Source organism: Pteronotus mesoamericanus, unplaced genomic scaffold (genome assembly GCF_021234165.1).
Source record: "Pteronotus mesoamericanus isolate MK-2021 breed Mesoamerican mustached bat unplaced genomic scaffold, CSHL_Meso_final contig_78, whole genome shotgun sequence".
Classification (NCBI taxonomy): domain Eukaryota; kingdom Metazoa; phylum Chordata; class Mammalia; order Chiroptera; family Mormoopidae; genus Pteronotus; species Pteronotus mesoamericanus.
In genome coordinates, this window is record NW_026555258.1 from 23593835 (window position 1) to 23621543 (window position 27709).

The following is a 27709-nucleotide window of genomic DNA, read 5'->3' on the forward strand; positions in this document are numbered from 1 at the left end:
CACAGCAACACCTCCCTTCAGAGACACAATGTCACGGGCCTTGACGGCTGGAAGGGATATAAAACTTGTCTGGCCCAGTGGTCCCCAAGCTTGACTGTGCAGCAGTATCATTCGCGGATATTATTGACAATAAAAATTCCAAGGCTCAGCTCCAGGGTCTTTGAATCAGAATTTCTGGAGGTAAGGCCTCGAAGTCTGTGCTTTTATTGCATGCTTCCCAGGCAGTGGTCTGTAGATTGAGTTTGGAAATCATTGGCCTAGTTCAGGTTCTCTTCTCGTCTTTGAATCCCTGCCAGCACATTGCGAGGGATGGGGAGCCCATCGTCTCCTAATCATTCTGTCCTGGATAATGTATCACGGTGCTAGCCCCCTCAGAGATTTGGGGTCATACGCCTGGAAGAAGCCATTTGGCTCATTCTCTGTAGGTTCGGAACAAACTGCTGCTGCTGCAGTTGTCCTAATGCCAGAGCTTTAATGTGAAAAAGATTGTCTGGATTGATAGACTTACCACTGAGGGTATGTTCTTTGGTTTAAAAAAAAAAAAAAAAAAAAAAGGTTTCTCTCCCAAGTGACTCTGACAAAGTGGTTTTAATAAATGAAGCTCCTACTTTTTGTCTTTAGGGCCTAGCATAGCATCTAATAATGGAATAATCACAGCAGCAGCGGCTGCTGTCATAACATGGTGCTTATAATGTTCTCAATTACTCTTATTTTTCAGATATTTCTCAAAGTGGCAGAAGAGAGCGGGGTGGATGCGGAGACCTCAGGTGACCCACCAAGGGCTGCGCGTGCTGGGCTGTGCCTCCTGCAGGCTGCCTTAGCTCACCGGGGTTGTGCCTTTCCCTTCGAATTGTTATATTCCGTCTTTATCTTTAGTGTACAAGTGTGTTACAGATGTGGAGAGTTTATTCTGTTATAAATAAAATAAAATGTGGAATTCTTTCCCTTTGCCTTCAGATGGGACTTTGCCAGCGAGGCGAAACAGACGGGCCTTTGGGGACAAGCAGAGCTGCCTTCGCCCATTCACTGAAGACGATGCTGTTGATACAAATGATTCCGACATAGACCCAGGTCCGTTTGGGCAAGATCTGTGTTCTGTTGCTTGAAAGTGGCATTCTCTCTCATATTCTTCTCTGGGGTTATCTTTTGGTGGCCTTGAACCAGGGGGATAGGTGCCTACAGGGTCCAAAGGGAAGTGGGAAAATGAGAAAAGCCGCTTTCCCTTTCCCAGCGTTGTGCATGTGGTCAAACCTCAAAGAGCCCGCCCTCATCACTGCCTTCCCTGCAGTGAGATCTTTCTCTTGAGATACGCAGAAAAGGTCCCTCAGTCTTTGGAATCTGTTTATTATCTTTTCTGTTAGAGTCTCAGTTTCTTACATACGTTAGGTGTTTACTTGTTGACTGAATATTTTTTTGAACAGATGGATGATTTTGAAGGAGCCAGAGAGGTGAATTAGCTTTTAGACTTAACTGTACCCTAGACTTAGATATTTTGGATGAGTGTGTCTCCCTGTGTCTTTGGCTGGGATGGAGAATAGGAGATGAGAAATGAAGTGAAAGCTGGTAAGATGTCAAAGCCCTACAGCTAGGAATCATTTGTTTATGATGAGGATTTCTATAATAAATGTTTAGGAACAGAAAACTTCCTGGCTCTTCCTGCTCATGTGAGTGTGTGGCTTGCCTGTTCTTCCTGACTTCAGGCACTGTCTGTACTTAGATTACATGTCCACCTTTTATCAAAAGTATAATAGATGGTAGACAAATTCTCATTGTGTGTTCACAAGTAGGTCAGCCTATGTACATGGTCTGTTTCATAGAATATTCCATAAGTAATTGAGAATGACTTTAATCATCTGAATGACTGGATGTAACACTCAGTTGCTTGTGGACACATCTCTTCAGATGTCTCAAGGCACCTGCATTTTCTGCACTCATCAGACAAGAACCAAAAGGCAGAGTCTGCTGCGGTTGCACCTTTGGGGTCCTGACATTTTCCTGAAAGTGAAAGCCCTTTACTCCTGAGATACTGTTACCTTCAACCTCAGCCCCCAAGATAGTGCTGAAGATGCTGGAGGGGAGGAGCATGGTGATGTCAAAGTGCTTAAGATAGTAGGTAACCTTCAGTGTTGGCTTCTTGCAGAATCCAGAGAAACAGACCTGCTCAGTGGGATGGATGGCAAAGGCTCCTATCAGGTCAAGGGCTGGAAACTCACACAGCAACAGTTTGTGGCCCTTTTGTGGAAGAGGCTGCTGATTGCCAGACGGAGTCGGAAGGGCTTCTTTGCTCAGGTGAGAAGTCCTGTTGCAGGCCAGTTACTCGGTAGTTGGCTGCAGGCGTCCTGACCAGTGAGGGCAGAGTAGCATCATGGTTATGAGAGGGATGCCAGTGCCTGATCATCCGAATTTCAATCCCAGCTCTGCTTCTTGCCACTCATGTAGCTGCTGGCAAGTTACCTCTCTGTGCTTCCATCTCCTCCTCTGTAAACGGGGATAATAATAGTACCTGTGACATATAGTTGTTATGAAAATTAAAATGGGAAAGTACTTAGAGTGGACCTCACATTAGTAATTATTGTGTCTGTATGTGTATTTATTGTAGAGGAGAGCATAATGAGGACAAAGTTTAGAAAAACTGGCTGGGCAAATTAAACTTTCATAACTTGAAAGATGATATGACCAGATGCCCTTGACATATCAACATATTAGAAACTTGGTTTTTCTCTAAATGCTGTTTAACTGCAAACTGATAAAGATGACCAGAGAGGTCAGAAAATATTGCCAGAGAAGGCTCATCACTGTATTGCCTGCAAGTCAGTGTTTGCAGGCTAACTCATTAGGTTAGAAGAGGTAAAATTACTCCTCTCCAGAAAGTCAGGAAGCAGAGAGGAGACGTCCACAGGGATTCCTCCCTGCAGACTGTGTGGGTAATGCAGCAAAGGGCATGAACGTGGAGCAGACAGACCTGCATGTGAGTTCTGGTTCTACTACTTACTGGCTGTGTGAGCTGGGACAATTTACTTAGTCTCTCTGAGCCTCAGTTACCTTGTTTGCTGATTGGCGATAATGATAAGCTACTACTACTTAAGGTTGTAATGATCATTAAATAAGAGAATTCTCTTAACATTATTTTTCCATTGAATTAATCACTCAGTGGTAATTTTCAGCATTGAAACCCAGAACATTAAAACCAGGGGTATCACTGAAATCCTTAAGGTTTTTTAAAGATAAATTTCTCAGGAATTAAGTGGGAAGAGCTTAGAGTTTACTTATAAAGTATGTACAAGTCATTGTTTTCAGAGTGTAAAGTTTGAGGTAGTTTAATAGGAATTTAGATAATTAGACTTTGAGGCCATAATTATACTTTCTGAGGCTGTTCCCTTTCAATCGAGATGTTGCCGTAGAGTGGTTTTAGCACAATATGATATCTGAATGGGTCAGCTAGTCTCAGCCTACATATTATAAATGAAAAAACTGGAAGTGACTTAACTTAAACAGAACCAGGTTCAGGCCCTCTGGCTCCCAGTCCAGGGCGTGTTCTCTCAGCCTTCCTCTGAGCTGAGCTGGGTTCATGGCCCAGTGTGGTTTTTCTCAGATTGTCAAGGGGATGAGGGTAGGACCCAGTGTTCCTGATCACCCTGACATGTGACCACTGTTCACGCTCAGCTTGGTGCCTCTACCAGGTGGCCATAGCCTCTGGTGTTGTGCTTCCAACTTCCGACTTCCAGAAATGCCCGGGAGGGAAGAGGTTTACTTTCCAGGCTCCCTGCTTCCAACCTGCCACCAGTGCGTTGGTGAAGTTGGGCCACGGGGCCTTGTGCTCCTCATCTGCGTGCAGCCTGGCCTGGGAGGCTGGCTGGACTCAGAGGGGCTTGTCCCAAGGTGGCCTTTCTAACTTTCTACGATTCCCCTTCCCCTTCTGCCCTCTGGCTACAGATTGTCCTGCCAGCTGTGTTTGTCTGCATTGCTCTGGTGTTCAGCTTGATTGTGCCACCCTTTGGCAAGTACCCCAGCCTGGAACTTCAGCCCTGGATGTACAACGAACAGTACACATTTGTCAGGTATGTATTTGCCTTCTATACCCAAGGAAAGAGGAGAGCACGGGCAAACCAAGGGCGTTTGCTATGCTGAGGGCAATGGAAAGGGGACTCAAGAATCACACAGTGGACTGGATTTTACCAGATGGGGCTGAAGTCCCTTCACAAACTAATATTATATGCAAAGAACATCAGTGAACAAAACCTGAAGGAATAGGCCAGCCTGCTGTTGCCGCATTTGAGTTCCTTTCCTCCTCTTTGTACTGCTGATGTCAGGAACAGGCATATGTGTTTTACGTAAATAATCTGCTCTTGCGAAAAAAAAAAAAAAAACAAACTATGATTGAGCTATAATATACCTGGATTTTCTTATCTGTGTTTCAATTTTTGGTTTAACACAGGGCTTCCAGACACTGTGAACATTCTTATTTTTTGCACAGTACAATCTGTGTGTTTATTTTCTAGTCTTTTAAATTGTAGATATTAGCTAATGTTTGTGTTTTAGACAAAAATACCAGCTGCTCTAGAACAGTCCAGCGCATCAAAGGACAAAGGAATTTCTCCATTTCGTTACACAAGGAGTTTTCTTCAGCCCTGTAGTATTTGTAGACATTTAGATCTGGGAAGTGTTCCAGTGATGTGAAAGAGAAGCTAGTGAGAAATACATCCACATAAGAATCAGTCTCTTTCTCTCTGACTGGACCCTTCCTTCCTACTCAGTGCAGGTTTACTTTATCCTTTCCTTTCCCAGGTGTTGACCCCGTATTGCCCAGGGCTGGGGAACAGGGGCTTGCTTTGTGTTTGTAACCTCAGCCCATCATGGTCTGTATGTCCCAGTTGTCATGCGAACATGCAGCCAATACAATCTGCCTGCCCTTTCCTAGATTAATACCCTGGTTGTCTTTGCCAAGTGGTCAATGTGAAAATATTTCTGAAATACCCGTAATGAATTCATTTGCTTCGTGTTATAATATACATTATGTATTAAGTTTGTGTACACCTGTGCGTGTGCACACACACCCCTCCATACATATTTACACAGCTCCAAAGTTTTTATGTAACTGTGATACATAATATATGGCCTGAGTCTGAGTTCCTCGTGGGTGGGCTCTGTTTTATTCATTTCTCTTTTGAGCTTGGCTCACAGGAAGTACTTAATAAAGCATTTATTTTAAAAAAAAACAACTTGGCCTCCTTTAAATTTATGGTTTTAATGACTTGCTGAGCTGGCTCCCTTTTGTGTACCCACAGTAATGACGCTCCGGAGGATACCGGCACCCAGGAACTCTTGAACGCCCTCACCAGGGAGCCGGGCTTCGGGACGCGCTGCATGGAAGGAAACCCAATCCCGTGAGTGCTACCGCAGCGACGGCACCCTCCCCACTGGTGTCCTGTGCTTGTCGCCTGGTTTGGTCTCGAATACATTGCATTTATCAGTCGTAGGCCACACTGTGACGGCCATCATTTGCCCTTTGAACCATTTTTTTATGTTTATAAAGCTGATAGAGTAATCTATTAGACCATCTAGGAAAAAATGTAAAAGACTAGAATATTCTAGCATCCTGCAAAGCAGATTACTATAGATGCTTGTTTACTGCTTGAGAAATTAATGCTAAATTTAAATAGCTCTATACTTACTGATCAAATGCTTTTCCCTTCTTCCCTTCCCCCACAACTCCTCTACCTAAGTATAGAGATAGGCTGCCATTAAATATAATTTGCAGTTTTGCTTACCTGCTTCTTTAAACAGCCTGAAAAGATGATGTAGTTTGTTTTTATAAAAGTAGACATTTTCTTCTTTTAGAGTGACATATTTTTATTGTATTCTCCTTCAAGATTTTTTTTTTAAGTAGGCAGTGTATAAATAAATTCAGTTAAATAACCACTGATGAAGAAGGTATGCAGGGAAGGTATATTTAGAGGTTTTTGTGAGTAAAGACAATGGAGAGGCTGAGCTTCTGAGAGAGCCCAATGATGGTAGAGGGGGGTCCCCCATTTCTAAGCTCAGGTGGAATTTGCAGTTAAGGTTGTTAACCACAAACTGAGGAGTTAAGGAGAGTATGGGAACGTGCAGAGATACTGGGAAAAGACTAACACATTCGAGGTTTTAAAGAGAAGATACTGACCCTGCCGGAATCCCAGACGAGTGAGCGTGATACCTGTGTATGCAAGGTTGTGGAGCAGATTTCTGAATGGAGAGCTCTTATGTACTGATCTCTTATTAATTGTATACTTACTACGTGTTTGTTCCAACTTACTATTTAATGGGTGGTAAATCCTGGCAGCCAATATTCGTTCCTAAAAAACAAGATGACCAAAGTGGGGAAGGACAAGGAGATATCCTGTCTGGGTTTGAAAGTGTTGTAGGCGAGATAGAAGAACGAGACGAGGGGATAACAGAGTTAGATGGATTCATCACGTGCCAGCTGAACAGCGTGGGCGCCTAGATGAATGCCAGCCTAGCAGGGGCGGGTCTGATCTCACCGACAGGGTCAAAGGGGGCAGGGCCCTGACCTCAGAGGCCGAGCCCCCCTGAACACGTGTTGTGGGCAGTTGGATGGAAGGGCCCCGCTATGGAAACTTTCAGGTTTTTCTGAAAGCAGTGGCACGAAGGGAAGTTGGACGGGGACATTTCCCTGTGGCGTTTAACTTGGTCTCAGCCAGGCATTTTGTGAAGGTTTGAGAATGTGAGATTGAGGAGGGCACCATGTTTAGAACTAGAGCACAATCCACAAAACGTTCATTTGCGACAAGAATAATGTAAAGACTGTGGCACTGCTTTCAATTTTAGAATTTGGGGACTGGAAGAGATACTGGAAATGGCTTGTTGACAGTATGGCTTATTGAACCATCATTGTATACTTTTATTTTACTGGTGGAGAAAATAAGCTGTGAGAAGGCAAGTGACTTGATGATCCCACTGTAATTCAGCGCTCGAGTTGGGCATAAAGGCTTTGTGTTGTGTCACCTGGGGCTTGCACACAGCCCAGCTCTTCATGTACCAGTTGCTCTCACCCCCATTCAACCCAAGTTCTCTACTTGCTTTGAAACATGAAGTGAACCTTGACATTCTCTACCAGATAACCGGTACCGTGAGCTTAGAACTGAGACTCCTTCCCAGGCCTACGTCCTCTGGCTCCTGCCTCCTTCTCTTCCTCGTGGCTCATCACATCCCAGCCACACTGCCTTCCTGTTGTCCCTAAGACAGAAAACTCAGGGCCTTTGCACCTGCACTTCGTGTTGCTTCTGCTTGTAATGTTCTTTCCCTCCAAATGCCTGTCTGGCTGCTCTCCCTCATTGTTTATGTTTTGGCTGAAGTGTATCCCCTCTGTAAGCGGCTCCTTTCTTACCAGTCACTCTCCCTTTATTTTGCTATATTTTTGGCCATCTAAGATTATATTATATAATTGTTATCTAACTCTTTGATGGGGACACAAACTCCACGAAGGCAGGGACTTTATCTTGTCCACTCTCCACTCTTTTAAGATCCTTTTTAAAAAAAAGCAGGCAGTGTATAAATAAATTCAGTTAAGTACCCACAGACAAAGTAGGTATGTGGGGAAGGTATAGCCATAGATTTTTGTGAGTAAAGAGAATGGAGAGAGGTGAGCTTCTGAGAGAGCCCAACGGTGGTAGAGGGGGGGTCCAAATGTCCAGGCTCCAGAAGGATGCTGGGCATTAGAGCTGATGCTCAATGAATATTTTGGAGTGAACACATGGATGAGTGATCAAGTGCAGGTGGCTTGGATCAGCTAGAGTTCAGGACATGAGCTTTTAGGCCCTCTTTGCATTCCACTGTTCTCTGTGAAGTGAGTTTGCTGTTTACGAGTCCATGGAGGGATCAAATAATCAAATGGTGAGGGGGTAGAAGCATGTCTGCAGATGTTATTGGTGGATCTTGTGCTTCTGAGAAACAGCAAAGGCCAAGCCCTCTCCGGTGACTCTACCCTTGCTGTCGCCTTTTGCAGAGACAGACCTTGCTTGGTGGGGGAGGAAGAGTGGACCACTGCCCCAGTTCCCCAGACCATTGTGGACCTCTTCCGGAAAGGGAACTGGACGATGGAGAACCCCTCACCCACCTGTGAGTGTAGCAATGACAAAATCAAGAAGATGCTGCCTGTCTGTCCTCTGGGGGCCGGGGGCCTGCCTCCTCCACAGGTGAGTCCCTCCCAAGGTGTAACTGAGCAGATGGGGTACTGCGTGGGTTAGGGAGGAAGGAATGGGTGCCATATCAGGAGGGCCTCTTTCAGTCTTGATCTTAATTCTTGTCACAGGGAAAAACGTGTGAGTTTTGAGGGGAGGGGGCTTGAACCACACTGTTCTTATATCTGAGGGAGCCTAGCCTGTTTCTTTATTTTGAAAAGTCAGCCTGGGTTACTTGTTTGAGTTAAAATCAGAACAGAACATTCTGGATCAGGGGGCTACAGAAGACACACTGTGTGGCCTCTCCCAGAGAGGGGGTATCAGAGGACAGACTATGACAGAGGGAGCTTTACCCCAGGCTCTGCCACCGATGTGCTGGTGACCTGGGATGGGCCACTGAGTCTCTGGGGGCCTGTTTCCTCACGTCCGAATTAGGGATGCTGGCCCGTGACAGTTCTGTGGGCCTCATCAACGCTGACATCCTCCGAGAGTCCGTCTGAGTGTGGGATGCAGTTCTGAGTTAGTTTTTGCTGAGAACAGTTTCAGGATGAGGCTTGCTTGTGATAGCTTTCTGCTCCTTTGTCAGCATCTAGGTTGGAGGGCGAGGACAAGCAACTTTAAGTGGGTGTGCGAACTTGAAGAAGTTCTGGTTCCCTCTCTTTAAAATAATAGCTAATCCAAGACTATACTTTCAGGGATCATTTTTATAGTTTATTAAAATAATAGCTAATCTATTCATCAGTATAACACATTGAACAAAAGAATTCACTAGGCATAGTCCATGATGCTGTGCCTTGAAAACCTTGTGTGCCTATGAAGCACCGTATTTTATGGTCTGTTGTTGAGTTGTCCAGCATAATTTCCTGGGGGAACTTCTTGGCTTGGCTTAAGTATATGGCTAGAGTGAAGGGCAGAATGCACCATGCGTTGGTGGTTGGCTTGCTAGTGCCTGGGCTTTGTGAGCAGGGTCTGATCACACTGTGGTACATGTTTGAGGGACATGTGTCAGTGTGGTCCTTGATTTGCTTTCTGTCTCAATTCTGGTCCATAAAAACACATGTGCTTGGTTTTTCTGTGATGACAGAGAAAGCAGAACACTGAGGACATCCTTCAGAACCTGACGGGAAGAAACATTTCAGATTATCTGGTGAAGACCTATGTGCAGATCATAGCCAAAAGGTCATTATTTACTAAGCTTGATCTTTGCTTTATCATTGCTGATCAGAGGAATGTGAGGCCTAAAAGTAGTAGACTACATAGTATGGGGGAAACATCAGTTTTTGGCCTGATGACAAGATGAAAACTATTATGAACATTCAGTTGTCAGCTTCGAGATTGAGTCTGCCTGGTTCCAGAATGAAAATCAATCTGGATTCAAGTTCTCATACTGCCACTTACTAGCTCTTTGGCCAGGGGTAACCTGTTACCCTTTTAAAGCCTTAGTTTGTGTAAAATGTGAAAGTAATATTACCCTTATGGGTTTGTTCTGAGGATTAAATGAATGACATACCGTATTTTGCCGTGTATAATGTGTACTTTTTTGCCCAAATTTTTGAGGGAAAAATAAGGATGCACACTATACATGGGTATAATACTCCCGTGCATAATGTGCACAAAAATGTGGATGTGCATTATACATGCAAAATAGGGGATATGAATACTTCTTGTGGATGGAATGCATGAGAGCCTTGGAAGAGCCATGCAGCTCCCTGGGCATTGCAGCATAATGTTAAATAGTTAGCTGATGCTCAGAAAATGTTTTCTCTGGTTTCCTTCCCATTGATTTGGTTAGTTGGGCTTGTCAGGAATTCTCAGTGACTTTAAATGACAAGGGTATGCTTGAATGACAGTTACTGTGAGTTTCCAAGCAAGAGGCATTACCTTTCCCTATGTCATCCATGATTGATATATTACTTTGAATTTAAAAAATTTCTAGTTTGACCACATCTTTGCCTATCAGTTGGTTTCTGAATTGGTTTAATCTAAGGCACGATTTTTCATATACATAAGTTTTTAAGAATGGGAGAAGAAACACTATGTTGACTAGGGCTTCTTTCTGTTGGTACAGCCCTACACCAGCGGCCTGATCGTAGGTTTATTTCTGCCCCTTTGTTGTATCCTCAGGTAGATATTTATTCCTTTTGTATCATCAGGCATAAGATCAATGTTTCTCTGAACTGATTTTTGGTTTGTTTTTGGCTCCTGCAGCTTGAAGAACAAGATCTGGGTGAATGAGTTTAGGTAAGTGACCTCTTTCTGTGCTTTTCTTTGCTCTCCCTGGACTCCTGTAGTTCAGGCACATGATTTTGAAGCAGGCGTCTTGGGTCCTGAGAAGCTGTTAGTGTTGGGATTGTATTGCCCTTAGTGTTTCTGCTCAGTGCCCAGGTGCCATTTCAGAGGCATTTGAAACTTTGGCATCCTGATCTCCTTGAGGAGACTCAGGAGTTCCTGTTAGTCTCTAGCGATTCACCAAGGAAGCACAATGTTGTGAAAGGAATACATATACTAACTACACTTTGGCCCCAAATCCGATGTCCAGGGGTCCTCTTGAATGACATGAGAGGCATCAAAACCATACATTTTCACTGCATTTTAACTCACTTAGCCTTCTAGGTTTTGAAGAAACAGGGGGGATCAGGGAAGGAAAGAAGGCAGAATCCTTGAAGCTAATTAACATCTTATGAAAAACGGGACACTGTACCTGGCTGCCTCGCCGCTGGTCTCTTTGGCCCTGCTACCCACTCTTCTTCTTTGCCTTCTTCCTGAGGTTCTGGACCCACGGAACTCAGAGCAGAGCAGACAGGGGCTCCCATAGTTGTCCTCATGCCAGGAAAGAGCCAAGGCCAGCTTATAGTAAATCCTCTCGTATCTCTGGTCAGTGTCCCTCGCTGCTTGTCTTGACTTCCTGTTTGCTTGCCTTGAGGCCCAAGTTCAGGCCTGAGCCACCAGGGTGGGAGGAGTTGCTCGATAAGAATGGCCATTACTTCTGTTTATAATCAGGCCTAGATCCTTCTTATGTGGGTAGGAACCGTAAGGGAAAAGAAAGAGGTTGTCAGATCCATTAGAGAAGGTCAAATTGTAACTTTCCCTGAGTTTAACTTCAGTCCTGCTTTGAATAAGCAATTCATTTACATGAAGTGTGTATATACACTCAGCTGGGGTCTGTTGCCGAGTAATACTGTGCACTGTGCTGCCTGTGTTTTAACGTTAGGCTGTTCTTCTAGGTACGGCGGGTTCTCCCTGGGTGCCAGCAATTCTCAGTCACTTCCTTCAAGTCAAGAAGTTAATGATGCCATCAAGCAAATAAAGAAAATCTTGAATCTGGCCAAGGTATAGTATCTATGCTAAGACATGTCAGAAATGGGCCCAGAGTTGCTGATACATGGGAGCAGGTGGCAGGTAAATCGGATCACCTGACACCTATTGTTTAGGATTTCTGAGTACAAAGCCATCATCGGCTCCTAGTGTGTTGTACCAGCCAAGGCTGAGCTATGACTTGGCGACCATTTAATACCTGAAAGTGTAGACCAAACACAAATCCGGAGATTCAAAGTCTCTCACAATAACTTAAATTTATGAATTTAGCCAGTAGGTAAATAAACTTAGCATCAAGCATACTTTTCTAAAGCCATCACTGATTAAACAGGTAATGAATCACTTTCTTTAAATTTTCATCAGGCCTTAGGTCCCAATAAACATTTACCATTTCCCTGTATCTGTAGTTTCCTATTTTTAAGTAAGAATCGAGGGGGTCAGATGATACGGGCAATGGGATCACAGACAGCAGTGATATTTCTAGAGTCTGTATCTCTGATATGGAGGCACCAGCCCCATGAGCCTGGCAGATCTGCATGTTGATTGTGGTCTTGGCTCTTAGGATGATGCTAGGGGAGCATTTTGAAGAATCCTAACCACCCAGTTATAGAGAGACATCGGTGCCTTGGGACTTTGAATCACAGGGCTTCCCTGTGATTCCTTCAGGATGCATGGCTTATGGCAACATCAGCACTTTAGATTTCTGGTCACTTGCTTCACAGTGGCTTCAGATTTCCTTTGGATGAATAAGGCAGTCGTGGTGCCCTCGCCAAGGTGGTTGTGTTGTTCTTGTGAACCGTCTCAACTGAGGCAGGTTTCTGTTGTTTGCAGGACAGTTCTTCAGATCGATTTCTCAGCAGCTTGGGCAGGTTCATGAAAGGACTGGACACAAAAAACAATGTCAAGGTAAAGCCCTTTCTTCCAGGAGCTTCTTGATGAACAATAATAATTTTGTTCCTTTAAGGACTTTGAGCTCATATGGGGTCACACTAATGGGGTGGTGACAGAAGAGAACAGCTTCGTTAGGTTTGCGAGTGAGGACATACAATACAATGATTAAGAGAATTGGCTTTGCTACCCGGCACACCAAGTGAATTATTGAGCCCTTGACCAAATTATTTAATCTTCTAAGCCTCAGTTTCCTAATCCCTAAAACGGAGATACTAATCATGGCTCTCTCAAAGCTGTGGCAAGAGGACTAAATGAGTTAAAGAGATAAGGTAGTGGACACCATGCCTGGCCACAGTGCGCGGCACACACTTGTCGCTGTTGTCACTTTGCCATGTTCTCAAACCATAATGTTTTGTCTTGGCACGTGACGGGAATTTCTGAAGTTTGTCGGCATGCCTTGTGCGTGTGCCCCCACCTCCAGGAGCAGGGTTTAACTGGTGTGTTTTATTTCAGGTGTGGTTCAATAACAAGGGGTGGCATGCAGTCAGCTCTTTCTTGAATGTCATCAACAATGCCATTCTGCGGGCCAGCCTGCAGAGAGGAGCGAACCCGAGCCAGTACGGGATCACTGCTTTCAATCACCCCCTGAATCTCACCAAGCAGCAGCTCTCGGAAGTGGCTCTGTAAGTGTAGCTATGTCTGAATGGATCAGGTGGGGACGGGAGAGGGTGTTTGGGGTAATCGTGGAGTAGGGGAAGGAACCGTGAAGCTGGTGGTAGAGCAGCTGCTGGGGAAACACTTACATTATGGTGTGTCTGCGTCTGTCCCAGCTCTGGACAGAAACTGATCAGGAATTGGCTGGCAGGGATTCAAGTGCAGGAGGTAAATGACTGGTATATGTAAAAACAGTTACATTTAGGGAATTCATATAAGGTAAGTTAAATTGCTAATAAGATCCTAGAAATATTTGAACCTACCACCAATACAATGTTTAATAAAAAAAAATCAGTTTCATTTGTTTTGACATCACTGGTTTTAAACTTGGTGAAACGTACTTTTATCAGCCTATGTTTTAAAGTCCTGAATTGTGTGTGTGTGCATGTGTGCCAACGTAAAGCAGATGTGAAATAGGCAAGGTGTATATAGCCTTTGGAATCATGAAGATCTGGGTTTGAATCTGGATTCTAAAATTTCTAGATATATGGTGTTAAACGAGGCAATTCATGTAAATTGCCAACTCTAGTGCTTGGTACATAGTTGACATTCAACACACTTTGGGCCCCTTTCCTATATATGGGGGCATGGCACAGTTGTTATTTTTGCTTAACTTGTATAAAGTATAAATATATATCCCTGAGGTCTTTATACCAAACTTAAAATATTCATGTGAAAAGTTTATATTAAACCTTGTTTATTGGGTTTATAAGACTGTTCTTCTAACCATCCGATAGACATGTTAGATTGTATGTGTTAGATTGATATGCCACATGCTGGTGTTTTCAAATTTATTTACAGCCAGAAATGAACTTATTTGAATAGTTTCACACTAATATTTCTGCTTTACTTAGTTTTCAAACTACACTAGTCCTTTCTGTGTAAAAATGTACAACTTACTGCTCTTACAAGGTCAAGAACAGCAGAACAAAGTGAATGCCATTAGGCCACTCTCAGACTTCTATTAATAGTTTCATTATGACAGTAGATTCTTTTTAACCTCAGTTGAATCAGTTTTGTATTTGAATGGTCAGATGTGGGGGGTGTTGTTTGTTTTGTTTTTACTTGAAAATAATAATCTTTAACTCTGGAAAAAATATATTTGGTGGACAGGCTATTTTTCCCTGGGTTGTGCTTCAGACGTGTGTGTGTGTGTGTGTGTGTGTGTGTGTGTGTGTGTGTGTGTTCGTGTTCTCCTGATTGAGTCTTCAGTTTCATCAGTGGTCCCTCATATCCTCACTGCCTTTTTCCTCTCCAGGATGACCACGTCAGTGGATGTCCTTGTATCCATCTGTGTCATCTTTGCGATGTCCTTCGTTCCAGCCAGCTTTGTTGTGTTCCTGATCCAGGAGCGGGTCAGCAAAGCAAAGCACCTGCAGTTCATTAGTGGAGTGAAGCCCGTCATCTACTGGCTGTCCAATTTTGTCTGGGATATGGTAAGAATGCTGGTCTGCTGCCGCCGTATATGTCTCCCTCAGGGCTGGGGGCTGGATCAAAGAGCCCCTGGCTCTTGTAAAAGTGTTCCAGCTGGTCTAAGGATGAATGAGAACGGAGAAGACAGAGGCAGCCGTATACATTCATGTCACCAAACACGGGGCTGAGCTCACACCAGAGAGAAAAAAATCTGTTCACACTGACTGCAATTAATACTACCACCACCACCTGATTTCCTAATGGAAAACTTTTCAAAGCATTGAAGTGGAAGACTTAGACTTGTCTGATAGGTTTTAACCTGCAGAGTGAGGCTGTTCTGTGTTTTACTAGGAAATCCATCATTCATTTGAAAACTTGACACATTTTACCAGAAGCTTATTCATTTATTGCAAGTAAGTTTTCATGCCAGCTACAAGTATTGCTTTTGTTCAGACCAATATAGAGGACTTCGAAGAATCCCGAAGTTGTAATTGTTGTAAAGCAGAGCTGAAATATATCTCCCTGTGAATTCCATTAATTTAAGCCATAAAGAGCAAATTTAATATTTTCCCCCACTGGATAGCCCCTCAGATATTTGAAGACAACTTTCAATTTAACCTGTCTTCCCCAGATAAGATGATATATGAGAACACATTTTGTAATCTCTAAAGCACAGCACAGACGAGTGATGAGCGTGGTGATGATGATGTCTGCTGATTCGAGCACGCCTCTCAGACCTGCCACTCTTTGGATCTGATTGCCTTTGTACGGCCATGCTCCGTATTGTTAATGTCCCTTTTGAAGAGCAAAACCCAGAAATAACCTTGTGTTCAAGATGCCATCTGAATGGTTACGAGTCTAGAGGGAATTGATCTTTATCCTATACTTCTATTACTCAGCCCAGGAGCATTGCATTTTGGAGGCAGCGCTGCCTTGTTGGCAATTTGGTAATAAACTGAAATCTGTCTTTGACAGGTATTGTTAAACGGGTCTCTTTTCACTCTTTACTAATGCAGCTGACTTTTTTTGAGCCTAAATGTTATATTTATCCCTGTTAAGCTGCATTTTGTTAGTGTCCATTTGCTTTTATCTTGATTCAGTAATTGATTTTTTCAGTGAACACATGCTCCCTGTGTGTCTGATTCTGCCAGGCACAGGAGATTCAGAGATGAAAGATCAAGCCCCTAATGCAGGCGTATCGCTTATCTTTCTGTGTACTATCTGCCCCTCCCGTGCTTTAGAGCCTCTGAAGTTTGCTGTAATCATGTCTTCATCTAAGCTGTTCATAAATGCATTGAGCAGAAGGCGACTGAAGCAGAGCCCTGTGGTCTGAAGCTGCAAATTCTTCTTACAAGTGACAAATGCACTGTCACATCCCTGCCTGTGCTTTGTTCTGCCAGCAATGAATTCTCATAAGTGTCTCATGGTCAGGTCTTGTGCACTTTTTAAAATTTATTTTTTTAGAGAATTTTTATAAGAGTTTATTTGAGCCAAACTGATGACATATGCTGGGGGGCAAGATCTCAAATGCTCCCTTTTTGTGCATTTTAATTAATTCTTGACAGTGTCAGGACAGACTTTAAAATTATTCTCAGTGTGATGAAACAATTGTGACATTCATGTTATAACCACTTACCTCATAAATAGATTACACATGAGATTGAACTTGGGCAGACTATAATACAACATTAATGATGAAACAGACACAGTCATCTTTGGGAAGAATAATGAAAGCTTATTTGCTGCCTGTGAAATCAAAATGTCTCTGACTGGGTATCCATCGTTCAGTAAGTTTACTGAGCATGACACCTTGGCTTAGCTGTTGGAAAGACAGAAAGGGCATTCAGTTTATAAAAATCAGCCAAGGGTAAAATGCTTGTCAAAATGTATTGTCCAGCATATTGATTAATACTTTATGTGGCTTCATTAATTCAAAGTTATTCTCCAATATGTTTTTTCTTGCCCTTTCCTGTCCAATGATGGTGAGGACTTGGGAGGTGGTGTATGTTTGACACAGGGGTGAATTTTATTTCCTTGTTTCACTTTTAGTGCAACTATGTGGTCCCCGCCACGCTGGTCATTATCATCTTCATCTGCTTCCAGCAGAAGTCCTATGTGTCCTCCACCAACCTGCCTGTGCTGGCCCTCCTACTTTTGTTGTATGGGTAAGGCACCACTGGGTGGTGATGTCAGTGGGAGGCATGTGGTGCTCAATGTTAGAGGGAAGGCTGGGGACACGCAGTGGACATTCATCTTTGTGCCTCACCAGGTGGTCGATCACACCGCTCATGTATCCAGCCTCCTTCATGTTCAAGATCCCCAGCACTGCCTACGTGGTCCTGACCAGCGTGAACCTCTTCATCGGGATCAACGGCAGCGTGGCCACATTCGTGCTGGAGCTCTTCACTGACCACGTGAGTTCTGTGGGAGGAGCAGCTCCAGCTGGGAGGAGCATTGGCGAGGACAGTGTTTAGTCAGGACCTCATATCCCTTGCTTGTGGGACTGACACTGCCCACCACTCGGTCCTTATTCAGATTCTTTCTTCCTGGGGCTTGTGTAGTATTTCTCTCTTTCTTTTCCTTGTATGCCATCAGTCAAACCTTTCTCTTTCCTTGGACAAGTTCTCTTTGACTCCTTCCTGGGTAAATGTTGCTTTTCCGATATTTTTTCATCGGCCGTCTTTGCTGTCCACTTCCGCTGCTATCTCTGGGTGGCACCATTCATTCCGGAGGCTCTTCCCACCAGCTCTCTCAGTGTCTTGTGTTGTTCTCTCTCAACTCAATGCCTTTTATCCCTGATGGGTCCTGTGAACTCTAGTCTCACAGTCTCACTTGCCTAGTGCATAGCTCCGTTTTGATAATTTACAGATACCCCAAACTTGAAAGGTCCTAATTATCTTTCCCCTTAGAACTTAACGTTTCTCTTTCCTTCCCTGTCACACTTTCCTGGGTGCGTTCCTATCAAGCTGGTAGCTTCTGAGTCATTTCATGTGCTTTGTTTTTGTTTATTTCCCACACTCAGCTGGTTACCTTGTCAGTTCCTTACAATTACAGATCTCTTAAACAAGGGGCCCTGTCCGTTCCTGTTGTCATTAATTAGCCTTTGTCCAAACACCTTAACTCAGCACATAAGGCCTTCTAGACAGGGACAACCTTTCCCGGCCCATTCCCATCATAGCCTTCCTTTCCCAGGAGGCTGTAATCTTCAGCTGAGTCATCCCTTACACCCACTGCACTCTCCTGTAGGCCTGGCTCCAAATGCCCTTCCTGTGGCACAGGGTCTGCTAGTGACGGACCCTTCCAGATGGAGCTCGAATGGGAAGCTTTCCTTTCCCACCTTCTGGGAGGTGCTTCCCCTTACTCTGTGTCCTCAGCTCCTGCCCCTGTACAACATATACCCAGCTGAGTAGTAATCTTCTGTGTCCACACCCTTCTTCCTCAGGAGAGAGACTGTTTCATTTTAACCTTTGCCTTGCCTGTGCCCTAGCCCGGTGCATCCAGCATACAGCAACTGACTCCGCTGTTGGATATTTGGCTGCTGCTGGCTTGGTATATTTAAGAAGAATTGCTTAAATTTGCACTGAATCCTGAAACTGAAATATTGACCCAGACATGAGCAATTTGCTTTGAAAATGCTAAGCAGATATTTTGATGGATTTGCTTCTGGTTAAACAGAACCATGTTTGTAAACTTTGCTCCTATTTCTCCATATTCATAGTACTATTCCAAATTTTCTAAAGAGCAAAATTTTTATTATGTTATATATTATCAGTTATGGCTGCGGCTATTTTACTGGTATCTGAATTCAAAGGTTCAGCTTGGCCTCAGGGTATCAGATTTCTTTCTCTACTCCCATACCTCAGGCTTTGATAAATTTCTAGCTTCAACCATGAATGACATTCAGCCTCCCTCTGTCTTAATCTTTTTTAGAAGCTGAATGACATCAATGATATCCTGAAGTCTGTGTTCTTGATCTTCCCACATTTTTGCCTGGGACGGGGGCTCATTGACATGGTGAAAAACCAAGCAATGGCTGATGCCTTGGAAAGGTTTGGTGAGTGCCGCAGTGGTTGGCGGGTGTTTTAGTCCAGATGGCAGTTTGCGTGGGCCTTGCCGCCCTGGCCTTTGTTTTGCAAAGAGGCTGGTGACTGGGTGCAGGCCTTCCCGCTACTGATAGGGACGAGGACAACATAGCTGGCATGGGTCTTGTGACACAACCATTTGTGCCTGTGAGAGCACTGAAAAAAGTGGAGGTAAGGAAAATAGTGCCTTTGGCTTGAATCCGGTGCTGAATGCCACTGGTTGGGATAGTCAAAGTCACTGCAAAAGTCAAACCACAGCTTTGATAATTCGATACAGGCCAGAGAGTCAGAAGATGCAAACTTGGGCTCATTAGGGAAATCATGGGTCTGCAGATGTGGCCGTATATTATCTTTTACATAGTCTATAAAAAGGTGATTCACTGCAGCTCTTTCTACCTTTATAGTCTTTAGAAATATTTCTCCTGCGGCCACATTACTATTCTTTATCCACTGGCTCATGTAAGTGATATGGACATTCTTATTTAAGGGACATAGGGGAGAGACTGTTTCTTTTCCTTTTTTTTTCTTAAATTGGGAAGTACAAAGAAGATGTATAAGGAATTTAAAGGAATACTTACACAAAACCAGGTGATTTGATTGAGTCACTACTTTAAATTACATGCTACTGATGGGGCATGTTTTTAAAGTGCTCTCTAATCTTAGTGAAACTTATGATTTGTTAAAATACTGAGCCCCCCAAATTACCCTGGATTGTTGCCTTTTTACAAAGGATTTTGGCATCTCATTAAAAAAGAGACATTACATATCTTAGATGATGTTACAGATCTAACATACGTTGGCTCTGAAGTTCTGATTGATACTGAATCACAGTGTGTTTTCCCAAAACCTTCCCTTGAGTCGGATTTGGACAGTGGTCACTCCCTTACATTTTTTTCTCCTAGTCATGGGTGATGACCATTGGTGTTTCCAGGAAGAGAGTGCACTTGGGCCTGAACTTGAGGAAGGGCTGTTGTCTTTGGTGCTGCCATTCTGACTGGATCTCTGCACTGTGTCTACCAGGGGAGAATCGCTTCGTCTCGCCGCTCTCTTGGGACTTGGTGGGACGAAACCTCTTTGCCATGGCCGTGGAAGGGGTGGTGTTCTTCCTCATCACTGTTTTGATCCAGTACAGATTCTTCATCAGGCCCAGGTGAGCTTTTTCTCAGAACTCCTGGAGCACCTGCCTGAGGGTCACAGAAGAGAAGCAGACAGATATAGTTGTCAGTGGTGCGGGGACTGCATAGAACTCTAAGCAGATAATTGAACTGTATTCCTAAAGAGGACATCCCCAGGCCCCGGCACTGCCAGTCCCGGACACTGTGGAGAGCAGGTTTTATATGATTGCTTTAGAAATGATCTTCCTCTTGAAATATAGCTGGGAAGGTTGTTGACTTTTCTTAAATTTGTCTCCTTAAGACCTATAAAGGCAAAGCTTCCTCCTCTGAATGATGAGGATGAAGATGTCAGGCGGGAAAGACAGAGAATTCTTGATGGTGGAGGGCAGAATGACATCTTGGAAATCAAGGAGTTGACTAAGGTGAGGCAATGAATACAGGCTGTCACAACATGTCTTTAATTTTTTCAGAGTTATACGTTGGAAACTAGCATTTGGCTGACTTGCTTAAGAAAAGGAGCGTGCTTCTCAAAATGTGCATCTATACCAAGCTTTGTCAATTTAATTTTTAAAAATCTATAATATCTTACATATGAAGTAAATGAAAAATTATGTAGATGTTAATGACCTGTATGTTTTATAAAAGGTTGGTATTGGATTAAAAAGTAAAAGAAATTCACTGGTATTTTAAGCTTCAGAGTCATGCAGGAACAGGTTGTCGCAGAGACGGACCAAAGGTCAAGGCTCTTAGCACATCTAATATGTGACTTAGGCTTACCGATTGGTCGTATTTTGTGATGTGTTTGGGCTATAATTCCCTCTTTCACAGCTGCATGGGAACGCTGGGAATCACCATGGCCCATGAACTTTTGTGCTTTGTTTGTTGCAGGTATATAGAAGGAAGAGGAAGCCTGCTGTCGACAGAATTTGTATCGGCATTCCTCCTGGCGAGGTAAAGCGCTTTGCCTGCATTGCGTCTGTAGGCAAACTCTTAATTCAGACTGCCTCTACCCAATCAAAAACAATGTTTGTAAGGGGGAAAAAGTGGCTTTTTTAAAAGGCTGTTCTATTTGTGTCTATGTGAAGCAATCAGTCATTGAGAGGGAATGGGAACCCTGTATGTCAAGAGAATGATTTTGGATAATCTCAGGCAGTGTTAAGAATATGCATGCACAATGTGTGAGTTTGTGATCTGTTCAAGATGATGATGAAATTCAAGTAGATTTTTAAAATTAAATTTCCTCTTTTCTCATTCATGTTTGTGTTCTTTTATGCCCTTTAGCCAGATTAGATAGTGAAATTTGACCAGTTGGCCTTCATTACTGTTTTTTGCTCATTAACTTTGGCCTCAACCTAAGGACTCAATATTATTGCAAAATACACCCACACTTAAAATGATCCCATTCATTATAAAATATCTGTTTAAATGCCCATGTGATTGCTTCTTGGCATTTTGGTTAAACTCCAGTATCGTTATCTATTCTTAAGAATTTAATACCTGATACATCCTCTATCTGAGGACAATATATTAAATGGATTTTTGGAACTTGGAGATGGAATAGGGGTTTGCTCCATGCACTCCATGCATCAGCCTGTACTTCCTGGAAGTACTGTATTGCACCACTTCCAGGAACAGTACACCAAAAAAAGAAAAAAAAATGCCCATGTTATTCCTGAAGACCAAGAAAGTATTTGACTCTTCATTGATATTTGAGAATATTTTAGGGTCATGTTATATAAAAACTAAGTTGAGGTGACTGTTTCATAATGGCCATTTATATTCAGACTTTTTGTAATTTGCTTAAACCACTTACCTAATCCTTTTCAGTGCTTTGGGCTCCTGGGAGTTAACGGGGCTGGGAAGTCATCGACTTTCAAGATGTTAACTGGAGACACCACTGTGACCAGAGGAGATGCTTTCCTGAACAAAAACAGGTAGGGAAAGATGTCTATATTTTGCTACAAAGACTTTTATTACTTATTTAAATATATACTTAAATGATCCCAGAGTGCCATATAGAGTTTATAAAAATGGTGAAATACGGTAAAGCGGAAAGAAGAAAATCAGAATCACCCGTAATTGCACTACCTGGACATAACCACTACTTAGGTTTCCTTTCAGTCTCCTTCTGTTTTGTCACAGCTTTATTCAGATATAATTTACATATCTATGATTTTCTTGTTTAAAGAGTACAATTTATGATTTTCAGTAAATCTGCAGAGTTTTGCAATCATCACCTCAGTCCAGTTCAAAACATCCCTATCACCGCAAATATACTTTATATACACACATATGAGTGTATTATAAAATTGAATCACATAGTATCTATATTTTTACAATTGGTTTTCATTTTTATGATTATGTCTATTTCCCAAAAGCTTACATATTCTAAGATGTAGAATTTTATCATCTGCATAAGATTCTCCTATTTCCTAGACCTATTGTTTATTTTATCAATTTCTTGTTATTGGACATTTATTAGATTCTGGTTTTTTACTATGAAAGTGTGTCCTTGCACTCATCTATAATTATTTCCTCAGGGAAAACTCCTACAAGGTAAAGAGTATGCACTTGCCAAGTTGCCCTTTCTGAAGGTTGTATCAATATATGAGGCTATTATCTGAGAATGCACAGGTCACTAAGCAATCTGCAGCTACACTTTAGAGACCTGTAAGCAATGGTACAAGGCAGTCGCTTGTGAACTTTTCTGACCATGACCCATACTAGCAAATAACATTTTACATGTAAACCCAGTAAATACAAAGACATAAACAAGCATATAATAAAGTGTTGTAAAACAATACCTACTCTAAAGACTTGCATGGCACACTAACATTTCTTATTCTGCGCTCTACACTGTGTTGTTAAAAATACTGGTTGTGACCCAATAAATTTTATTTCACAAGCCACTAATGGCTGATGACTCACAATTTGCACAATGGATGGGATGCAGGGAGGGTACTAGCCAATAGAATTGAAGAGCATAAGGAACTTAATGTGCCGATGGATCTCCTCCTTTGTCTCTAAGCAGTTTTTTCAGTAGCAGTGTGAAGGAGGTATGAGAACAGAAGTCTAGAATAGCAGGCCTGAGGCTGCACACCTACTTCCCCAGGCTTGTTCCTGGCACCAGGCGCCTGGGCCATGTGCCCCTGAAAGCAGTAAGTGGCCCACGAAGGTTGTAAGAGCTGGCTTGGGCAGTGTAGCTGTGAGAGCTGGGCCATGTCCAGGGGCACCTCAGTCATAATTCTGGAAAAGGGTGGATCTGGGAGTACTAATTAGATATGCAGAGAAGAACGGATACTGTTGAAAGACCAAACTCAGGTCTGTCCAGCGGTGGCGGCTGAAGTGCAGCTCTTAGATTGGATGCGGACCCTGAGCTTCTGCTATACATCAGGAGTTCTTAACCCGACACTGGCTTTATAGTGCCTAAAAGCTGCCCCACCAATATATATAAAGTTGTGTTTATAGGTCTGTTTTTTCATGTCACATTAAAAACCAGGGGGCTGCCTCAATCAGATATTTAGCAGGTCCTGGGTTGGGGCGGGGGGTGTTGGGACATGATGTGGCGGAGTCTGTGTATGGGCAGCAAAGAGCAGAGGGAGGTCACACCCAGAGTTGCTGGGCCTCCTCTGGATCAGAACAGCCAGGGAAGAGACTGTGGAGCAACCAGGCACTGGGGGGCATATGCCTGGACCACAGAGTCAAGTCTGGGGTAGAAATTAGCGTTATGGCCCTAGAATCGTATGACTGAGAGTATTGATAAAGATGGTGCTGTGCTTGGGAAGGACTCAGGAGCTCTCAGACAGGACTGAGCCTACAGATGGAAGTGTTGGCGGGAACCAGATGCAAAGACTGGGCAGGATGGGGACAGGGCTCCTGACTGCAGGAGGGGCCGGCGTCCTGGGGCAGAAAGGCTGTTCCTACAGCAAGTTTGCTCACTGGTATTTTTTGTCACATACAAACATACTTCATAGGAACATTAGGCAGGATTGTCTGATCGGAGTATCTCTAAATGCCCAAAACCTGACCAGTTTTGTTTTTCTTTGCAGTATCTTATCAAACATCCATGAAGTTCATCAAAACATGGGCTATTGCCCTCAGTTTGATGCCATCACAGAGCTGATGACCGGGAGGGAACACGTGGAGTTCTTTGCCCTCTTGAGAGGAGTCCCAGAGAAAGAAGTGGGCAAGGTACTGTGGGCGCCAGCCTGCCTCGTTTGGCATCCCGACAGTGTACCTCATGGCCTTGACTTTTGCATGACCATCGGCTTCAGGCTGTTTTTCTCCATGGGCGTATTGTAAAATTGAATCATATAGTATCTACATTTTTAAAATTAGTTTTCATTGTTAATGAATATATTATGACTATTTCCCAAAAGTTACGTATTCTAAGATGTAGAATTTTGTATTCTGCATATGATTCCCCTATTTCCTATACCTGAAAGTGGCTCTGTGCCCCAGCTTTCAGGGCAGGACTCCGTGGTGGGGGGGGAGGGGGGAGCTGTGGGCAGGCACATTGGAGAGCAGAGAGGAAGTGCCACTGTCCCTGTTTGGCTCTGTGGCACTTACTAGATCATGATTATAGAATCTGGTCTTAGTGAAAGAAGTTTCCTAGGTAAGTGTAAGAAAGCATGATCAAGTTACCTAACCAGATGAACGTCAAGTTGCTTTGCATTGCTCTAGGTCGGTGAGTGGGCAATTCGGAAACTGGGCCTTGTGAAGTACGGAGAAAAATATGCTGGTAACTATAGTGGAGGTAACAAGCGCAAGCTTTCGACAGCCATGGCTTTGATCGGCGGACCTCCTGTAGTGTTTCTGGTAAGTGTCTGTAAGTGGAAAACTGTTTTGGCTTGCATGAAAAACAGTACTTTTCTAAACTCCTGTACGTCCAGGGATGTTGCATTAGCTTGCCCATGACAGGCATCCTCCCCTGACCAGGAACAGCAGAGCAGCCTCAGAGAACCAGAGGGAAAGCCGCCTTGGCCTCTCCCTAACACACCCCAGCGTGGCTCCCTTTTGGAAAAGGGAGATGCTACAGGGATCTTGTTTTTCTGGCATGGAGAACCCCAACAAGTGCACTGAGGCTGGGTGTGTGGTTTGCCTTTTCTCTGACACTCTTTTTTAACATCTGTGTGTTCATCCCTGAATATGGAGAGTGTGGACACAGCATTGAGATCCCTGAAGTAGCACTTGGGGTTCCTCATGTGCAGACAGAAAAATGGAAGATTAATCGGGATGGTGGCCCTTGACCCTTTCCTTCTCTGGAGAAGAGCACTGAAGTTATTACGGGAAGAAGCTTTAATGGTAGCCAGGCCTTTGGATCTGGAATTTGTTTAAGACTAGCAAGTACAATAGAACAGGCTAAGCTGAGTGAGCTGGAAGAAGAAAACGAGAGATGAAATTTTACCAAAACCTTATACTGACCTCTGTAGAGTTTTCAGACAAGAATAATTTTTAGTATATATTTGTCAGTCATGAAGATGATTGAAACTAAATGGTTTCTTTTCCCTTCCATTTCTGTTTATGTGGAAAAAATTTAATTTCATAAAAATGTAAGTTGAGTTTTCTGCTTTGGTGAGACATTTATAAAAGTGAACTGGTTCTTGTATGTAAGGTCTGGTTCTTTGGTCCATCAATAAATAACTAGAATGGTTGAATTAAAATTTAGGCTATTTCAGAGATGCTTCGGCATCTGAAAGCAAATCTGTCTTTGATGTTTTTTTTCCCCCAGCAAATAATAGGACTTATTTTCTTCTAATTACAGGATGAGCCAACCACCGGCATGGATCCCAAAGCCCGGCGATTTCTGTGGAATTGTGCCCTAAGTATCGTCAAGGAGGGCAGATCAGTGGTGCTTACATCTCATAGGTCTGTAGTAAAGACCTGGCTTAGCTTCTTCAGGGTGGGATTTTAAAATTGATATGCATGATCATTGCGTAAAAACAAGAAAATACAAAAAGGCAAAGAGAAAAAATGATTATAATCATCTGAATTGCATCACTTGTAGATAACTATTACTATCATTGGGCAATAATATGTCTGCCATTTTCTTATGCAAGTCTAAATACACAAGTGTGTGATTTATAAACAAAAATGCAAGCTTAGTGTAATACTGATCTTTTTTGTTTAACAGTATATCATGAATGTTATTCCAAGTCAGTCATCATTTCTTATAACTGAATAGTAGTCCATTAGGATATGCTCCAAACTTGTTTTATTGTTCTACTTTGCGTAGACATTTAGATTGTTTCCAGCTTTGTCCCAGTTGTAAACAGCACTGCAGTGAATGGTGTTATTCCTGATCTTCATGTGTTTGTAAAAGGATGCAGTCATATCTTAGGAAGCTGGGAATGTTTCTGTGAAATGTTGGATGCCGTGGTGATATCTAATGGTTATAGGAGCAACTCTCTAGAGCTTAACCCTTATTCTCTTTTCCAACAGTATGGAAGAATGTGAAGCTCTTTGCACTAGGATGGCAATTATGGTCAACGGGAAGTTCAGGTGTCTTGGTAGTGTCCAACATCTGAAAAATAGGTAACAAAGATCATTTCTTTGGGATAGCACCTACTGAGAAAGCTTGTATTTATTTATTTATTTTTTGTGAGTGTATAAATGGTGGCTCTAAAGTAAAGGGAAATAAATTGAACAAAGTGGTATAGTGGTAAGAGTGAGGGCTTAGAAGTCAAACAGAGCTGCATTCCAATTCTGTCTTTACCTTTGACTGTTTGTCTTTACCCTTGACCTCTTAATCACATGACCGCTCTGACAGTCTGTTTTGTAAGGAATATTTACCTTTAGCTTTGTTACATAGATGAAATGGAAAATTTTATACACGCTGGTATGACTAGAGCATAGGCTTTGGAGCCAAACACAGATGGGTCCACATCCTGACCCTACCCCTTATGAACGCTGTTCCATGGGCAAGTGACTAAGTCCCTGGGCTTCCGCTTCTCTGTGACATCTGCTGGGCTTCACAGGTTCAGGCGAGGAGTCAATGAAATCACATGTCTGAGGCCCAGAGCATGGTGCCTCACACAGAGCAGGTATTCAGTAAATGAGAACTAGTTCCTTCCCTCTGATGCTTAGTGCTCAGCCTGTCAGGACCAAGGACCTCTCTTATTTATGTTCTTGTGAAGTGTCTTGAGGATCTTCCATTTGGACTTTATTTTCCTGTTTTCAGGTTTGGAGATGGTTATACAATAGTTGTACGAATAGGAGGGTCCAACCCTGACCTGAAGCCTGTCCAGGAGTTCTTTGGACTCGCCTTTCCAGGAAGCGTCCTCAAGGAGAAGCACCGGAACATGCTGCAGTACCAGCTCCCGTCCTCACTGTCTTCCCTGGCCAGGATATTCAGCGTCCTTTCCCAGAGCAAAAAGCAACTCCACATAGAGGACTACTCTGTTTCTCAGACAACACTTGACCAAGTAAGCTTTGAATATCAAAAATAGATTTATATTCTAGGGTGGAGTCCTGCTCCCTTCCTCACGCCGTAATGGGTCCCAGAGCAGTGCAGACTACCTGAGCTTGAATTCCTGCATCTTGTGCTGGCTGTGCTTTTTATTAACCCTCTCGGAATCTGAAAAGGGAGATGACGCTCTCTCCTCTACAGGGTTATTATGAGAATAGACTGTAATAATCATCTTAAGAACTACCATTTATTGAGTGCCGACCATGGGTCAGACATTTTGCCAGGTGCCATATCCCATTTAATTAACAGCAAACAGAGCTTGATAGTTAGTAGGTAGTCAGTAAAGGTTAGTTTTCATCCCTCTTTAATCAAACCTGCATAAGCCAAAGTAAATAGATGACTGAGCAGTTGGTGATTTGGGGGTCAACATAGAAGGTTTTTAATATTTAAATGGTTAATGCTTTTTCAGGTAGTCCCCTCTCTCACGCAGTTTTCTAGTTAACACAAGATCTATTTATGCGATCTTGTATTTTCCTACCTGACCTAATGCCCACATAGGGACAAACACAACTAAAAGAAAAAGAGAAAATCGAG

General features: G+C 43.1%; 1 protein-coding gene and 1 non-coding gene across 5 annotated transcripts in view; both read left to right on the forward strand.

Moving 5' to 3' along the window:
- Positions 1 to 27709, forward strand: part of ABCA1 (ATP binding cassette subfamily A member 1) — a 125092-nt gene that overhangs the window by 93920 nt on the left and 3463 nt on the right. For all 4 annotated transcript variants that reach the window (XM_054584590.1, XM_054584591.1, XM_054584589.1 and 1 more), the window contains exons 26-49: positions 719 to 767; positions 958 to 1071; positions 2141 to 2289; positions 3934 to 4058; positions 5286 to 5384; positions 8003 to 8192; positions 9262 to 9356; positions 10386 to 10418; positions 11402 to 11507; positions 12324 to 12398; positions 12897 to 13066; positions 14356 to 14533; positions 16560 to 16675; positions 16780 to 16924; positions 18441 to 18564; positions 19613 to 19742; positions 20009 to 20129; positions 20596 to 20658; positions 21535 to 21641; positions 23757 to 23898; positions 24391 to 24525; positions 25472 to 25575; positions 26149 to 26241; positions 26888 to 27131. In XM_054584590.1, the coding sequence (XP_054440565.1) occupies positions 719 to 767; positions 958 to 1071; positions 2141 to 2289; positions 3934 to 4058; positions 5286 to 5384; positions 8003 to 8192; positions 9262 to 9356; positions 10386 to 10418; positions 11402 to 11507; positions 12324 to 12398; positions 12897 to 13066; positions 14356 to 14533; positions 16560 to 16675; positions 16780 to 16924; positions 18441 to 18564; positions 19613 to 19742; positions 20009 to 20129; positions 20596 to 20658; positions 21535 to 21641; positions 23757 to 23898; positions 24391 to 24525; positions 25472 to 25575; positions 26149 to 26241; positions 26888 to 27131 (2907 nt within the window). The remainder of the gene's footprint in view (positions 1 to 718; positions 768 to 957; positions 1072 to 2140; positions 2290 to 3933; positions 4059 to 5285; positions 5385 to 8002; positions 8193 to 9261; positions 9357 to 10385; positions 10419 to 11401; positions 11508 to 12323; positions 12399 to 12896; positions 13067 to 14355; positions 14534 to 16559; positions 16676 to 16779; positions 16925 to 18440; positions 18565 to 19612; positions 19743 to 20008; positions 20130 to 20595; positions 20659 to 21534; positions 21642 to 23756; positions 23899 to 24390; positions 24526 to 25471; positions 25576 to 26148; positions 26242 to 26887; positions 27132 to 27709) is intronic.
- Positions 21144 to 21332, forward strand: LOC129079739 (U2 spliceosomal RNA). Its single transcript, XR_008530100.1, has one exon. It is a non-coding gene; the product is annotated as a U2 spliceosomal RNA (small nuclear RNA).